General features: G+C 36.3%; 1 protein-coding gene across 2 annotated transcripts in view; it reads right to left on the bottom strand.

Moving 5' to 3' along the window:
* Positions 1-10463: 10463 nt before the first annotated feature.
* LOC130813894 (probable alpha,alpha-trehalose-phosphate synthase [UDP-forming] 7) overlaps positions 10464-17920 on the bottom strand; it is a 7715-nt gene continuing 258 nt past the window's right edge. The window contains exons 1-3 of one of the 2 annotated variants that reach the window (XM_057679802.1): positions 15824-17920; positions 15471-15744; positions 10464-11555 (exon numbers count right to left, since the gene is read on the bottom strand). The exon at positions 15824-17920 is cut by the window's right edge and continues 258 nt beyond it. In XM_057679802.1, the coding sequence (XP_057535785.1) occupies positions 11244-11555; positions 15471-15744; positions 15824-17817 (2580 nt within the window). In that variant the 5' untranslated portion in view covers positions 17818-17920 and the 3' untranslated portion in view covers positions 10464-11243. The remainder of the gene's footprint in view (positions 11556-15470; positions 15745-15823) is intronic. The other variant, XM_057679808.1, reaches the window with a different exon arrangement.

Raw genomic sequence — 17920 nt, 5'->3', positions numbered from 1 at the left:
ATATTATAAAGTAAATATAATGTAAAATTCCACAAAAAGAGTAGGGTAAGAAGTTATACCATACTAACACCAAGGATTAGTACTAAGTACTAATCAGGAAAATAACAAGAAATGAGACCCTCCAAGATAGATAATAATGCTTCAAAGATAATTAATCCAAACTCTCAAAATAATGATGATCTTCTAAGTTCTAAATAATTAAATCCAAACTTCAAAAATAATAATACATTAAGTACCCAAAGTAATAACTCAATAATGCTCCATAATGATGATGATTTAGCTAAATAAAGAGTGTTCTAAACTCCATCTTCTTGAATTTCTTCAACTAATAATAAAGGTAATAAGGTAACAAGATTTAAACTAAGTGAAAATATAAGAAAAAATGTTAGAAAGATTTGATGATGGTGGTGTAAGTGATCTCATGGCTGAGGGGGTATTTATAATGGGTTTGGGAAACTTTGTAGTTCATTAGATTGTATGAAAAAGTATTTTAGGAGTATAGAAGAAGGTTAACTTGTGTAAGTGATTTAGAGTGTGTAAGTGAATGTGTAAGAGTTTGGAGAGTAGAAGAAGGTTAACTTGTATAAGGAAATGGTGATAACTTGTGTAAGTGATGAATATCATGAGTTACTATAGAAAGGATTTTGGTTCATCAAAATTGTTTTTCTATTATGTACAAGTAAATATACTTCAAAATAATGGGTAAATTTGATAATGAAAATATGTAGTTTACTTAGAAAATTTTGCGTAAACTTTATTTAAAGTTAATAATAAAAATACGACTTATTTTTATATATAAAATAATTAAATCAAAGTTATAAGGTTAAAATAATAAGCAGTGATGTTAGTTTAAGGAAGAAACTTAAAACGTAACGTTTTACAAAACCGTGAATATAATAATAAAATTTTAGTTTTCGTACTATAAAATAATAAAATAATATTTTAGTGCTTACAAAAAGATTTTAAACAAAATAATATTTTTTTTTAAGTTTAATATTTGAAAGAAATTACAAAATCGAAAAAGGTTTAGGAATTAAAGATGGTTTGAAATAGATAACTAAAGGATTGGGGATTTGAGTTGAAAATTCGAAATAATTAATCGGAAGATTATGATTAAAAATTTTGAGTCTGTTACACTAAATTATGTCGGATACGAAATGAATAGAACTTATAAAACAAGGATCAAAGTACTAGTTACCTAATTTCGAAGGACAAGTTATAATATAAGAAATTGAAAATTAGAAGGCTCGAATGCCCCAAAAAAGAAAGAATCCTATTAAAAAAAGCATTTGAGATTAAATTATTCGATAAGTACTTTGTATCAGAAGACCTTTACGATGTTCAAATCGCATCAGAAGGTCCGATAAATATAATGTAGGTGAACAATTGAGGAAAGTAGGTGGAAAGGCTGTTAGACTTAGTTGACGTTTGGAGGATGGCTTAAGCTAAGGAGAAATATAAAGAGAACTTGTAAAAGCATACACTAGTGGAAAAAAACGTCAAGTGCTGCGATTTTTTGGCCATTATATGCTGCGGTTTTGATCCAATTATGAACAGCCCACAACTCAACTCAAACCATGAGGAGCATAATTGGATCAACACTAGTACTGAGCCTACTGCTACTGTTCTTTACATTGCTGACCCTACTGATATGGGCGTGGAAGCTAAGGAAGATCATCTCCAATCTAGACCAAACATGAGTATCAAAGCATGGCAAGACCAAGAGGAAAAAATAGAGGACTTTCCAGCAACAAACAAGCAAAACAGAAGCCTGCTTCATGACTATCAGACAATAGAACAAACAGAACGACCAATCGTCTGTCAACCTACCTTGCATAGCATTGAGAACACAACCTGTTGCATGGATGGACGTGGGAACTTGGAAGATGGCATCTCTATACATGGACCAAGAAGTCAGGGTCCAAGAACCATGCTGATAGTACTCACAGAATTCACAAACTCAGCTGCAAGGTCTCCTACTCGACAGTTTTGTGCTGCAGCTGACACTTAGAATAAATAGGTTGTTTTGTTTTCTATTTTAATTGTCATGTAATACACGCGCTTTAATGATTAAGCACGGAGGTCGTTATGTTTGTTAGGGGCCTGAAAATAGCCGTTAAAGGCCTCTATAAAGGGATACCCTCATTTGTAATAAACACATTCAGATTATTCAATATAGATTTCTTCAAGTAATTGTTGTTTCAATTGCTTTCCTATGAGAGTCCTTTGTGAGTGAAGCAAGGTGAATTTTCGGGTTTATTCCACAAGAATTGGAAGAGTGAATTCCAATTTGAGTGTGAGGAAGAGGCCAATCGATCTAGTGAAGATCATTTGTCTCTATCCACGGCAAAGGAACCATTCCTTGAAGTTGTTCTGGCCAACCTTCTATTTTCATTCAAAACAGAAGGAGTGTGTGTGTCGTATCATTGTGTCAAGATCAATCTTGACATTGGTTCTTGGAGGGAATTATCATTGTTCTTGGAGTCTTCTACCCGTACTCGCATCAGGTTTTAACCCCAAGCATGAGTAATAGCAACAGATGGGCTATTTTCAAATGCTTGCGGTTCCCATAGAACTGCAACATATAGTGTGGTTTTTTTCTCGATTCCCATAAAACCGCAACATACAAGGAGTGTTTTTTTCGGGTTTTTTCATTTTATTAATAAACCAATGCATAGTATTCATTTCTAATATACACAATTGAAATCACCAAATAATCACCATAAATTCATCACTAATGTACACTCGATCATTATAATAAACAATATATATATATATATATATGACTCGTTCAATGATTTGAAGAAAGCTATGACTCGGACACCAATTCTTGCAATGCCAAACTTCCACCTCGCTTTTATTATTGAAGGCCGCGGTGTTAATGCAGAATTCACATCCCATAGCTTTCTCTAGCCAAACCATAGGGGACCAATTTCAAGGGAAAACCATCTACGAAAAGGATTTAATGGATGTGGTCTTAGTAGTTCAAAAGTGGATGTCATATCTTCTAGGTTGGCATTTTGTGATTTGGACGGATCAACGGAATTTGAAGTTCATGATGGAGCAAAAGGAAATCAGAGCTGGGTACCAAAAGTGGGCAAGCAAATTGTTGGGATATCATTTTGAAATTGAATACAAGGCTGTAAAGACCAATAATGTGGTTGATGCACTTTCTCTATACCCCACCATGAATCAATTTCAATAGGGGGCCCGTCTCACTGTTAACACTGTCATTTTGAAAGAGCTAAAGGAAGAGGTGGAAGCAGTCACGTTTTTGTCCCATTTGCGCGGAGATATAGAGCACAATCCCCACTCACTCAGGTTTTGCCCCAGCAAATGGTGGGCTACAATATAAGGGAAAGGTTGTCTTGGCTCAAAATTCATCCTACATTTCCAAACTCCTACATGAGTACCACGATTTCGCAATAGGAGGGCATAATGGAGAACATAAAATGCACTTAAGACTAGCAGTTGATTGGTATTGGGTAGGAATAAGGAAGCAGGTTATACAGCATGTTCACAGTTGTGAAATTTTCCTGAGACAAAAAAATTGCGCCATATATGGCCTAAAACGTTCTTGAACAGAATCTTGAAGTTTTGATGGTTGTGTGTCCAAGTCTGCATACCCTCAGACCCTTCCCTTTTGAACATAACTTATGGTAATATTATCAGACTGTGCTAATCTTGAATGGGACTAACGTGGCTTCACTCACCAGCCAGCCCTCTCTCTCTAACCTCACCGACGTTTAACTCATACTAACTGGATGGACCCAACTGTGTACCCATTGCTTCACTTATAGAAGATGACACAGAACAGAAGGAACAACTGTCCCTTTTTTTGAAGACACCACTTCCTAAACAAAATCCTAAATGGATGTGTTTATTTCATGCAAATCAAAAAGTGTCTTACAATTTGAAATTGTCTCTATATATAGGCTAAAGAAATAAAAATAGTCGTCGGTTTAGAACTTGCCGCCTAAGCATAAACATAACCAACTTAACTCCTATACAATTGATCTATGTTTGTTATAAAACAGAAAATGCAAGCCCTTGTTTCTTCTTTATTTTTTTAGGCCTCAATGGTTGTTCCTTTGCAAGAGTACACAAGCCCCTGCTGTTGTCAACCCTTAAGAGTGTGAACTTTTTGGCTTGAGATATCTCTGACATAGTGGGAATGAATTACAAAGCACCTTCTGTCATTCCCTCTTCTATTGGGTAGTTGTTCTCATCTAGTTTAGCCTTAGTTGTTAAGAGTAGAACTAAGGTCTGTATGGAACAAATATACCTTCTGCATATGATCAGCACACTGGGAACAATGAAGACTTAAGCATTGAGGAACAACATACTGAACCTAGACCAGCTCAAGTTAAGGAAGCTGATGTACAAAGAGCTGAAGAATAGTTACTCAATACTATGAACATACATAATCCAGCCTTGAGGAAAGTATACATAGTCATGTATCAGAAGATAATGAACAGCTGGGTGTTCCCAAACGCTGACAGAAGAATAAGGAACAGCTGGGTGTTCCCAAATCCTGACAGTAAAGTTATCACGCTCTATTTTAAGACGTCTAATATAACCGTTAGAAGTTAGGCGCCTTCTTCTTGATTGTAAACCGTTAAAGGATGAAAGCCAATTCTATAAATAAGGCTCTCCTTCACATTGTAATAGTTACAGAGTATTCAGTTTTAATTCATCTAAGATTCTAGTAATCATTCAGAGAACAAGTTGTTCGTTTCTGTTTGCCATTTTTTGTTTGAGAGGTTGAGTGTATCAAGCCTTCACAGATTCATACTTCTCCAAGATCACGTTGATCATTGAGAGAATTGTGAAGATTAAGGCCTTGCATTCCTTAGGGGAATCAGTGTCTTCTTCCAGGATAAGTAATCATTAAACATTACTTAGAATTCATCATAAAATCGGCCAGTTTGACCGGGAAATCTGTCCGTCCTTGACTGTCAGGTTATTAAGTGATTGAACAAGTTAATCATAATCGATCTTCCGCTGCAAACTTGTTCCAACTTGGTATCAGAGCCGTGTTCTGAATAGGGACACGAAGGTAGGTTACAAAGGAACCCAGGTAATTAGTAATTTCGCGTTTTCTGAGAAAGGAATTCAGAAAATTAGGTATTGTTCACATTTTGTTTCAATTGGTAATCACAGGTATAAATCCAATTCTTCCTTGGTATTAAATTTTGTGTTAAAGACTGTAGAATTCGATTCAATCATCACACGCATTTGATTGAGGGAAAGATTTCTAAAATCTGTTTTGATTATCATTGCATGCATGAAAAATTGTTATCTGATAATCGAATTTTTGAAGTTTTTGCATAAATTGATTCATATAATTCAATTCTTGATTGTTTAATTGTGGATACCGATAAGAATTTAACAAGCTTTTACTCGCAAATTTCTGAACATCACGTTTTCTTTGAAAATTTTGGTTTATACAATCTGATTCTTGAAGATTGTTCTGGAAAAGTAGGGTTGTGTTTCTAAACAATCATTATTGTTCCTGAACATTTGTTGATTGGGAAAGTTTCTTACAATATTGTGGCTGGTGATCATCTGAATTGTGCTTTTGTTTTGGTCTCTGGAAAATTTATTGTGGAAATCTTCTTGCAGGTTCTGATTATTAGCTGCCCTACCATTGTCTTGTGTGTGAATAACTTGGAAAATATGGATGTGGATGAGAAAATAGAAACCCTTACCAACTTACTCCAGCAATTAGCCTTTACAGTAGCCAATAACATGGGGAATCAAGGGGAAAGACCTCAACAGCACCCACAAAACCATAGGAACAATGAGGATAAAACCTTGAAGATTGACTTGCCTAATTTTGATGGACATTCTCCAGATCCAGAGGTGTACCTAGAATGGGAAGCCAACATAAAAAGATATTTTGACTTTAAGGAAACCACACCTGAACAACAATTTAAGCTAGCTAAGATTAAACTGACCAAGCTTGCTGCTACATGGTTAGAAGGAGTGCAGAAACAAAGAAGGAGGGAGGATAGAGAAAGAATCAGTACATGGGAAAAACTGAAGAAGCACTTAAGGAGGAAGTATGTCCCACACAATTATAGGCAACAGCTATGCATACAATGGGGAACATTAAGATAAGAGAATAGAACTGTGTCTGAGTATATCCAAGAATGGGAACGGTTGTCTTTTGTGTGTGACACTAATGAGACTGAGGAGATGAAGATTGGGAATTTTATAGGTGGCTTAAGGGAAGACTTGAGGAAAAAACTAGAGTTGACCCCAAACCTTACCTTCAGCCTAGCTTGTAGCAATGCCCTCACTTTAGAGAAATATTCTAAGAAAAAACCCAGCACAGACCACCCAAGAAGTGTTACAGTACCAACACATATTGTCACTCAGACTACTGCACCAGATAAGATTCCACCCTTGATCAACACTACCATAGATAGGGACCCTAGGGACTTGAAGGGGGTAGTTTGTTTCAAATGCCATGGACATGGTCACATAAAGAATTAGTGTCCCAATGCTAGAGCCTTCACTATGCAGGAGTGGGCAGCAATTAGGGAAGTAGGCAAACCTAGGGCTATGTTAGTCAGTAGGAATGGGGAGGAAGAGGTAGTTTGGCCTTCCACATCTAAGGAGGATCCTAATGGTTCATATTTTGTGAATGATGAAGGAGCTTTAGAGACTTTTGAAGGAACTGAGAGCAGTGAGGAGGAAGAAAACAGAGAGGAAGTCTACCCTGAACCAGATATGCAAAATTTGTTAATTAGAAGGAACTTTCATGCTACACCAAGGATCAAATCCAATGATCAAAGAGAGAACATCTTCCAAACCAAATGTAAAATTAAGAACAAAGTTTGTGACTTAATCATAGATGAGGGGAGTGAAACTAATTGTGTTAGCAAGGATTTAGTTCAAACCTTGGATTTAGAAACTAAGCCACACCCATACCCTTATAAGCTGAAATGGTTGGATAGCAAGGCCAGTGGGTTTGTGAAGCAGAGATGCTTAATCCAGTTTGCTATAGGGTCTTTCAAAGATAAAGTGCTTTGTGATGTGTTGGATATGACTGCCTGTCATGTGCTCTTAGGTAGACCCTGGCAGCATGACAAAAGGACCTTACATAATGGCTACACTAATGTTTATACCTTGAGACATGAGGGGAAATTGAAAGCTCTTATGCCCCTGCCACCTCATAGAACTGTGCCTCCACAGAAGACAGCAGGTAGTAAGCCCACTTTGTCTTCACAAGAAGCAACAGGTAGTATGTCTTTGTTCAGCAAGAAGGTCAGACAGAAGAATAATCACTTAGATGTTGGGAATATTGAACAGTCTACTGACAATTCAGACCATGAATCCATTAGACATACTTGGGAACAGAATAGACTTAATGCCAAACGTGCTAAGTGGCTTGAGTTCATGCAAAGTTTTAATCTTGCTGCTAAGCATAAAAATGGTAAACCTAAAGTAGTGACAGACACATTAAGAAAGACAACACACTTACTAGCTCTACCAAATGCTAAGGCTTTGGGGAACAATATGATTAAGGGATAGTATCAAACTAGCCTAAATTTCAGAACTGTATACACAAGGGTTGAAGGTGTATATGGAATAAATGCTATATTATCTGTATCACTAATTGCTTTTTCTTTGCATTGCAGAACACATGGAGATGCTACACAACACGCTGAAAAAAAATGAGGAGCATCAATAAGAAAATCCAAAGGAACACTGAGAAGACTACCACTATATATCAACAGGAGGTCAACAAGAACCCCTCAGCTGCACCAGAGCTCCGGATTGGGGATAATACTTTCAAGAAAAATTTGATAGAGCAAGATGGAGTCCCTCTCATATTCAACATAGGGGATCTGCAACCATACTATGTTGATTCTGAATTGGGGACAATTCGAACTGAAGAAGGAGGGAATGGAACAAGTATACCTTCTGCATATGATCAGCACACTGGGAACAATGAAGACTTAAGCATTGAGGAACAGCATAATGAACCTAGACCAGCTCAAGTTAAGGAAGCTGATGTACAAAGAGCTGAAGAACAGTTACTCAATACTATGAACATACATAATCCAGCCTTGAGGAAAGTATACATAGTCCTGTATCAGAAGATAATGAACAGCTGGGTGTTCCTAAACGCTGACAAAAGAATAAGGAACAGCTGGGTGTTCCCAAATCCTGACAGTAGAATTATCACGCTCTATTTTAAGACGTCTAATATGACCGTTAGAAGTTAGGCGCCTTCTTCTTGATTGTAAACCGTTAAAGGATGAAAGCCAATTCTATAAATAAGGCTCTCCTTCACATTGTAATAGTTACAGAGTATTCAGTTTTAATTCATCTAAGATTCTAGTAATCATTCAGAGAACAAGTTGTTCGTTTCTGTTTGCCATTTTCTGTTTAAGAGGTTGAGTGTATCAAGCCTTCACAGATTCATACTTCTCCAAGATCACGTTGATCATTGAGAGAATTGTGAGGATTAAGGCCTTACATTCCTTAGGGGAATCAGTGTCTTCTTCCAGGATAAGTAATCATTAAAGATTACTTAGAATTCATCATAAAATCGGCCAGTTTGACCGGGAAATCTGTCCATCCTTGACTGTCTGGTTATTAAGTGATTGAACAAGTTAATCATAATCGATCTTCCGCTGCAAACTTGTTCCACTGTATACCCTTCAATAGCTTCCTATGCCAAGTTGTTGTTCCTCCCTATGTAGGCTTTGGCTTGTTGTGACTCATTTCTAACTATGTTCAAGGTGGAAGTCTTGATTGAGTCCTCTGCACATGTTGCCTCTGTACATGTTGCAAAAGCTCACATCTCCAACCAGCTAGGTTCTTACAACCCTTACTAATCCCCGAACTAGTTTGGGCAAAACTATCAATGGAACTTTGTCGAAACATTGCCAAAGTCAAAAAGCTATAACACAATATTGGTGGTGGTAGACCGATTGACCAAATATGCCCACTTCGTTAAACTCAAGCATCCCTTTACGACTCACACTATGGCGTTAATTTATAAAGAAAGTGGTCAAGTTGCACGAATTTCCTACGTCTATCGTTTTCGATAGGGATTAGATCTTTATGAGCATTCTTTGAGAGAATTGTATCTAGTACAAGAACAAAATTGCTGAAAAGTACGGCTTACCATCCGCTGACCGATGGGCAAACCGAGATCGTGAACCAAGCCTTGGAAACATACATGTGATGTTTTGCTAATAGCAAGTTTCGCGTATGGGGTCAGTGGTTACATTGGGCAAAGTACTGCTACAAAATAACCACCCATTCATCAACCAACTTATCTCCTTTCCAAGCCTTATACGGTAGACCTCCACCCTCTCTCATTCGAGGCAGCAAGGAATCAACTTTCGTATGCAGTTTAGAGGAGATTCTACTTGCTTGTGATGCAATATTAGATGAGCTAAGATTGACTCTACTGAAAATCCAACAACGTATGAAATCTTTTAGTTGACTCCAAGAGAAGGAATGCGTCATATGACATTGGAGAGTGGGTTTACCTCAAGCTTCAACCCTATCGTTAGAAATACCTTGGCAAACAAAATTATGAAAAACTCGTCACCTACTTTAATGGACCTTTTTAGATTATCGAGAAGATTGGTAAGGTGGCGTACAAGCTAAGTTTTCCATCAACTAGTAATGCGCACCTTGTCTTCTATGTTTCCCCGCTCAAAACAACTCACAGCTCGATCCCTGCATCAACTTATCTACCCTCAATTAAAAAAGGACATGGAGTTAGAGACGGTACCGAAGGCAATATTGGGAATCAAAAAAAAGGAGCCACAATCTCAGCATGTTGAGTAAGTAATCAAGTGGCAAGGGTTGCCCACTGCTAAGGCCACTTGGGAAAATTACCAAAAATATCCACATTTATTATCCATCCTTCCACCTTGAGGATAAGTTGATTCTTTGAGAAAGGGGTAATGTGATGCATGGGACAACGAGCGACAAACCAACTCTTAAATCCACCTACAACAGGAGGGGACGAAAAGATATTGATCATCATAGTAAGATTTATGCGTCAATCATACTAATGATACAGCTAGTCTATTGAGAGACCGTTTCTTTAAAAGACGTATCTCAAACCCAGCCCATTGAAGATTAATATCTACTTATCGTATTCTTAATGCCTACTTACATTATCTTTAGTGCTTAATTACCGTATACATAATGCCTACGTTCAATATCTTAAATGTTTACTTACATCATTCTTAATGCGTACTTATAATATATAATGGATCGACTCAATCAAAGATGGTCTCTCAAAGAGACTATCTCTCACAAGGATTTGTGATAATGATAAAAGCATTTTTTAAATTAGTAATTAGTAATTTTAAATTCTATTTTGACAAGCTAATTTAGGAAAGTTATTAGGTAGTTAAGAGTCTTTATATTGTGAAACATAAAGTAAGCATAGGAAATTATAAGATTCAGCAAGAAATTACTTGGGAGTTGGGAAACTCGAATTAACTAAATTGTATTCATTTGATCAGTAATAAACGAGACAATTCAGAATATTTCACTCGTCTTTCTTGAGTGTCTAATTGATTACACAGGGTACTGAACATCATCAGAGGTAGAATCACAACAGGTTCCTCTTCTCTAGTATGCATGCCCTTCAATTAACAAACAAGAGGAACAATAAGTAGTCATAATCCACGATAGTTACCGCCAGATCCGAATGCAGGTAGCGAGTGCAAATGTGAAAATTGGTAGTTGGTACTTCCACGCCACCTACAAAAGTCGTAATAGCAATGCATTTCCCATATTCCAAGTTCAAAATAAAGGGAAAATGACAATCTCTAAAGGATTTAAATTTTACTTGGAATAAAGAATTGTACACTCAAAAGCAGTATCATCTGCAGCATTCTTTAGCTGCTTCACATTTTGAAGGGTTCTAATGAAGAATGATTAACAAATATACTCCTTTACTAGCAATTCAAGATATCATCGGCCAGCTTGCCTAAATGTGGAGTATATATAGCCTAAACTGTAAAGAGTCAACATTTCAAGTAAACACAAAATCCCCTTTAGGCAATCCAGAAAAAGGTCCTCATAAGAGATGACCATCCATCCACCACAATTGTTCAGCCAGTTTCAATGGCAGACATTTTCTGGATCACCATTAGTAGGTCCAATAGGTAACGTGCAAGCAGGGAAATCCTTTTGAGTAATTCTATGAAGAAGACAAAAACTATATACTTGATCGGAATCTAAAGCAATTATCAAGAAGGGCTTCCTGGCTCATCATCACTAGACAGAAAAGGATCCGAAACATCCGCAAGGGCATCAAGCATGTTAATGACTTCAACAGTATCATCCAAATAATATTTTGCTTTGCTTGGCTTTTGGCCCACTGTACAAGCATATACAGATGTATTTGAGGATAGGATACCACTATTCATTGCATTCTCAATAACCTCAAACATGTCTTCATCAGATCTATCATCACCAACACAGAGTACAAAATCAGCCAGCTTTCTACTCTCAGCCATTCTGGTGAATATCTTTTCTGCAACTATTCCTTTACTGACCCCCTGAAAAATTTAAGAGAAACCAGGTTATATATTGAGAGTAACTATATGACATTCTTCAGGATCCATAAATCCATGTATTGTAAATTTGTAATCCCTCTTCTTCAGATCAAATGTCTTTATCTGTTTTTTTTAAACACTATTCACCAATCACTTAGTTTGTATTTTATTCTCGTAATCTATAACTTAAAAAATAGTCAGCTGAGATCTTATTTGATTTAACTCGGTTTATATTTTTATTAATATCAACTTCGAATAAATCTTAACCAAGCACAATTAGAAATATTTAGGATTGAAATAGTGCGTCGACAAGTGTACAAAACCAAATGAGACATTTGATTAGAATGGGAGGAGTAAATAATTTGTATCCTTACTCATATTGCTAATCAATCAATACACAAGTGATTAAATGGACATAGATGTAATTCCACATTATGGGAACATTATAGTGCTGCTTAAGGGAATGCTTTTCCGATACTGTATACATCTAAAATTTTAATGTGTGAATGATGCATAACTTTGGTACTGTATAGCTATAGCCTTATAAATAGTGCACAATGTACTGCATTGTTTTTGCTTGATGACAAGCGCAATATAGTAAATTTTTGTCAATTAATGCTAATATGCAAAATCACACATTCAGTCACCTATATAGTACATGGTGTAGCACATTTATTTTCGACTCAAAACTAAAAAAAATGTGCATGATTTATCAAAATTGCCAGCAAATAAAAGAAAGAACTAATGTTTCAATACTTAAGGCTTTGAGTAGGACTTTTTTCAGTCAGCAAATTTACTTTTACTATAGGTTAAAAAGTTGAATGCAGAGAAATAAAATTAGTGGGATTGATATAATAATTTCTTTAAAAATTAGCAGTAATTAAAGGTCAAATTTACTCTACATTTAGAATAAGTACGCATAGCAACATCAATGTCTAGAAAAATTACTTTTTAGAATCCGCATATTTACTTCATATAAATAAACATGTTAATTGTAGAGCAATAACATTAGTAGTATTCAATCCAAAAAGTAGTAATGATATTTGATAAAATTATTATTTTAGAAAAAAAAAACTACAGTAATCAAAGATTACATTTAGACTACACTTAGATATGTTTGCTACTAAAAGGAAATAGGAAGTATGCATATCAACGTCAAATATCAAGAAAATTACTTTAGAATCGGAAGCAAGAAGGTCCGCTTGAATGGGAAGTTAGAAAACCTTCCTAAGCTCTACAAAAATCCTTTTAGCAATGTTTTAAGAAGAGACAAAAATCCTTTAGGCTCTAAAGTACCTCATTTCCCAATTCCCCTATTTGATTTGTGGAGAAATGAAATATATTTTCTTGGGTTTAAAGTAGCTGTCACACGGGGTGGAACATATTCCTTAATTAAAGATAGATTTTTCAAATTTTTCTCCCTTTCCCCAATCTTCATCCTCCACTCTTCTTTGCCTCAAAGCAATGATTATGTCGAGAGGCAATATAAACAATGGTAGGTAAATATACAAAAATATATTTATCACCAGCACCCACCTTCTTCAAGAAGATAATAAATAAAAAAACTCTTCGACGAAATTTGTCGTAGTTCATCTTCATAGATACTCAAGAACTGACATGGTGAATTTTATTAAACAAAAGATGGGTAAATGAGTTAGGCCTTACAATAGATTTTTTGGAGTTTAGACAAATGTATAAGTGAATATGTCAGATAGACAGTAGAATTATTTTTATTTTTACAAAAAGCAATCTGTAATGAACACACGACTCAGAAAACTTACATATCCACCCAAATATCTTTAACCACATCTCATAGCCAACCTTAACCAAAATTATCTAGTAACGTAATCTATTTAATTGTAGAAATAATGGTATGTTTCAACTAATTCAAATTTACCCAAAAAGAAGTGTTTTAACTAAAAATTTGAGGGACAATTAAAATATCATACTACTTTGGTACCAACCTCTAAATATCCTTTCAAACAGAAAGGCGGGAAAAGCCTAGTTTTCCATGCAGACCAACAGTTCAAACAAAAGCAGAAAAAACTGAGAGATATGCCACAAGAAAAAAGGAACCTCGTTCAAGTAACCAAACTAGGGATAAGGAAAGAAGCAATTAAACGCCTATAAGGAAAAAGGCATAAAAGAATGATTTCATCAAAAAGTACACAAATATCTCATCCTCTAAGAACATCCATAGCACACTACGTATAGAGCTACCAAATACAATTTAGAGAGATATGCCACAAGAAAATCACCTAGCTTTCCCACAACAAACAGAAGATGATAAAAACAACAGAGGATAAGAGGGCCGAAGTTCCGAATAGGATTAAAAATCCAAGAACTCAAGGATGCCAACTTCCCACCAAGCACTTCATTAATACAATGCAACCATGATCAAGTGGTTCAGAATCCAATAGGATTTCAAATCCAAGCTTCGTTTACAGGTGTTTCAATCAGCAATTTCAAACTCATAAGCCCCACCCAAGATTCTACTAGAGGCATACAAATACATCACACTGAAATTCATTATAAGAAATAATCAAATCAAATTAGTGGAATCCCAACAGCGGATTGTTGGTCGTGAGCATAAGCTTCATAAATATCTTGGGATAAATAGTGGAATCCATTTATCAAAGCCCCATTTGGTGGGATAAGGCTTTGTTTGTAAGGACGAAGGGGCCAGGAAAAGTTTTCCCCAACTTTTTTGAGTTAAATTTTATATAGTGAAAATGTGAGAACGAAATTGATGCGTAATCCTGAATTGAACTTAACTAAAGATAAATTGGGCACAACAGGCACTTAAAACTAAAAACATGAGTGTACATAAATTTGTAGAAAACCACGGTTCAATCAAACAATAGACTTTATTCATTAGTCTGAATATGATATTAACACAACAATATCGGCAATTCCTTTATTATTTCTATAACATCATTTGCATTAATGACCTACTCAAGTACACAAACACATAAATGTGTACACGTGTAGAATAGGCTTATGCACCTATCCTTTCACAACATCACATGGTCACATAACTAATTCTATAAAGACACCTAGGAAGTGAAAACTTACATCTCCAACAAAAACGCATTGATTAGGTTATCAAAGAAGAAAGAGGAATGGAAGTTTAAACTCTAAAGAGGTAAGTACTGGCTTGAGAAGGACAGAACATGGTACTCAATCTCAGGTGACCACAAGAATGATCTAGAAATCACTTTAGCAAGCACAGCAGATGGATTGCGACTACCGAGTATCATGGCCCAATGTAATTATTAAGGGAAACTCAAATCAATGGGCTGCGATGGCAGTGATGCAGCCACTAATCCATTAAGTTTCTAGAAGATATACCATAATTGTGGGCCTTGAAGCATGTAAAACATTAGTTTTTATTACCCTAAAAATTCACTTTATTTCTCATACTTGAACATAACAATTGATATATATATTTCATTGATTTCTCATAGACAGGCGTACAACAGTTTTTGTAAATGCAAAACATCAGTTTTCATAGCCCTTAACTGATCACTAAAAATTTCTCATACTCGAATAACATAAACCAATTTATGTGGCCTACTCTTCTACCGTGTCCACTCTTCATACTTGAAAAGATGAAATGAAAATAAAAACTTTTCACAAACAAACATTTGAGGAACCTCTATTTTTGATGCTCGCTTCTATTATTTTACAAAACTGATAGCTCTCTTAGAATTAGATCTCCACACTACACCTTGACATTAATATCTTTAGGTCATAGTAAATTCCAAAATGATTGGGACAGAGATTCTGACAATAAATCTTTCGATTAATAACTAATATTCTAGCAAGATTATAAAGATGGGTTAAAGAATGAGCAATGAAATGACATATTATACAGCAGAGCTCAAAAATGACAATCAGTAAAATCAAGATAGATACCTGGGGCTTGACTTCAACAATATACTGGCCACTTTTTACAGTAACAGGCTCATTTGCTAGAACACTCTCTAAATGATCTAACAACTCCATTGATTGGCAAGATCCAAAACCTGGATCAGCATCTCTATGATGCCAAACCAAGGCACTCTCCTTAGTTTCTATACTGGAACCGTCTGTTGATTCTGTATACAGCTTCATAACAGGTTCTGCTATCTGTACCCATCCAAAATCAGAATTTTGACCACATAATTCCCATTCATCATCAGCAGACCATCTGATCAAGCATAAAAATATGCATAAATATACAAAAAATAGAAAATTAGATTTTACTACAATAAGGTGTAATATTGTACCTCATGAAGTACCCATGTTCAGCTGCAATGCCAACCTTCTTGCAAGGTGAAAACCAATCACCTAAGCTCTTTCTACCTCTTCCACTAACAATAAAGACAGTGTTTCGAGGGTCTCCACACAATTGGTTGATGATACTTATCACCTCTTGACTAGGTTTCCTATTGATGGATGTCTGAGGCATCATTGTTCCATCATAATCTAAAAGTATGGCTCTACTTTTAGACCTAGAGAACGCAGAGACAATAGCATCAATGGTCAATTTTCTGAAATTAGGATCCAATGCTACCACCCTAAAACCAAAACCCAACCCTATTCCCCAGCAGCGCCGCCTGAAGTGGTCTCTACAACTCCTCTCTAAATCTTGAAAAAAGCTTTTTGACCAATATGCAACATCGTGCGAGCAAACATATCTATAATGTTTCTCGTGACGTAACTGCTTCTCAGCATCATTCATAGAGATAGCCTCATTCATTGCCTCAGCTGTTGCCTCCACATTCCATGGGTTTGTCCGGATAGCCCCGCTTAAAGATGGAGAACAACCTATGAATTCTGACACGACCAACATACTCTTCTTGGGGCTACTAGATGATGAACCTGATTCAGATTGAGATTCAGAAACCCCTTGCCTACAGACAATATATTCATATGGAGTGAGGTTCATTCCATCCCTGACAGCTGTGACAACTACACACTCAGCAACAGTATAATATGCAGCCTTTTCACTCAGGGATAATGGTCTATCAATAAACACAATGGGTTCGTAACCACGATGCCCATACGTTTCATTAATTCTCTTCACACTAGCCAGAATTTCAGTTTTAATCTCTTCAAGATCCTTGCCTTTCCCCCTGGAAGGATTTGCAATTTGAACTAGAACTGCTCTTCCCTGCCATTTTGGATGCTGCTTAAGCATCTGTTCCATCGCCAAAAACTTCAGATTGACCCCCTTAAAGATATCCATATCATCCACACCAAGTAACACTGTTTTTCCTTCGAACTGCTGTTTGAGCTCCTGCAATCTCCATTCTTTATCGGCAAGCCTCAAAACCGATTCAATTTGCCCCATATGAATCCCAACCGGCATTATCTTTATCCCAACAGTCCTACCATAATATTCCAGTCCAATATAACCCCTCTTTGATTTATACTCCAGCCCTAGCATACGACTACAACAAGACAGAAAATGGCGAGCATAATCAAAAGTATGAAATCCAATAAGGTCTGCATTTAACAAGGCCTTAAGGATCTCCTCTCTCACGGGCAATGTTCTATATATCTCCGAAGATGGAAATGGACTATGAAGAAAGAATCCCATTCTCAATTTGATAAACCGACGTCTCAAGAAAGTAGGCAAAACCATCAAGTGGTAATCATGAATCCATACATAATCATCTTCGGGGTTTATCACCTCTATAACCCTCTGAGAAAATATCTTATTAGCAGACACATATGCTTCCCACAATGACCGATCAAACCTTCCACCATGACTAGCCGTAAAGGGTAACATATAATGAAAAAGCGGCCACAGATGATGCTTACAAAATCCGTTATAAAACTTAAAATGAATATCCGGTGGCAAAAAAGCCGGAACACATTTAAACTTGTCTAACAAAATCTGTGAAACATCATCTTGTTCGTTGACATCCACTTCAACCTTCAAAGAACCAACATATAGAACCTCCATTTCCTCAGGCAACCCATGCTTCACATGCAACAACAATGAATCCTCATCCCAACTAAAACTCCATCCTTTATTATCAGGTCTCCTCTTCGCCTTTACCGGCAACTGATTAGCTACAATAATCATCCGGTCTTGTATAATCGATGATTGTACATCCGAAGACACACTATTCGCTTGATCATCATCTAATTCCGAAATCACTCCCGCAACCGTCATCACTCTCGGCAGCTTCTTTCTCTCCCTCCCCATCCCCATAGCCGGAAAATTACCCGACGCTAGATCTAATAAATTCGTATACGATCTTGACATCATTTTGACTTCCTCCTTATTCAAATCCTCTAATTTCACCCAGGTAATTAGAACCCCCAAAATCCAGAAATTGTTCGGTTCCTTCTCTAACAAAACAAATTAAATC

This window comes from Amaranthus tricolor, chromosome 1 (assembly GCF_026212465.1).
Source record: "Amaranthus tricolor cultivar Red isolate AtriRed21 chromosome 1, ASM2621246v1, whole genome shotgun sequence".
NCBI lineage: Eukaryota > Viridiplantae > Streptophyta > Magnoliopsida > Caryophyllales > Amaranthaceae > Amaranthus > Amaranthus tricolor.
This window is presented reverse-complemented; position numbering and strand designations above follow the sequence as displayed.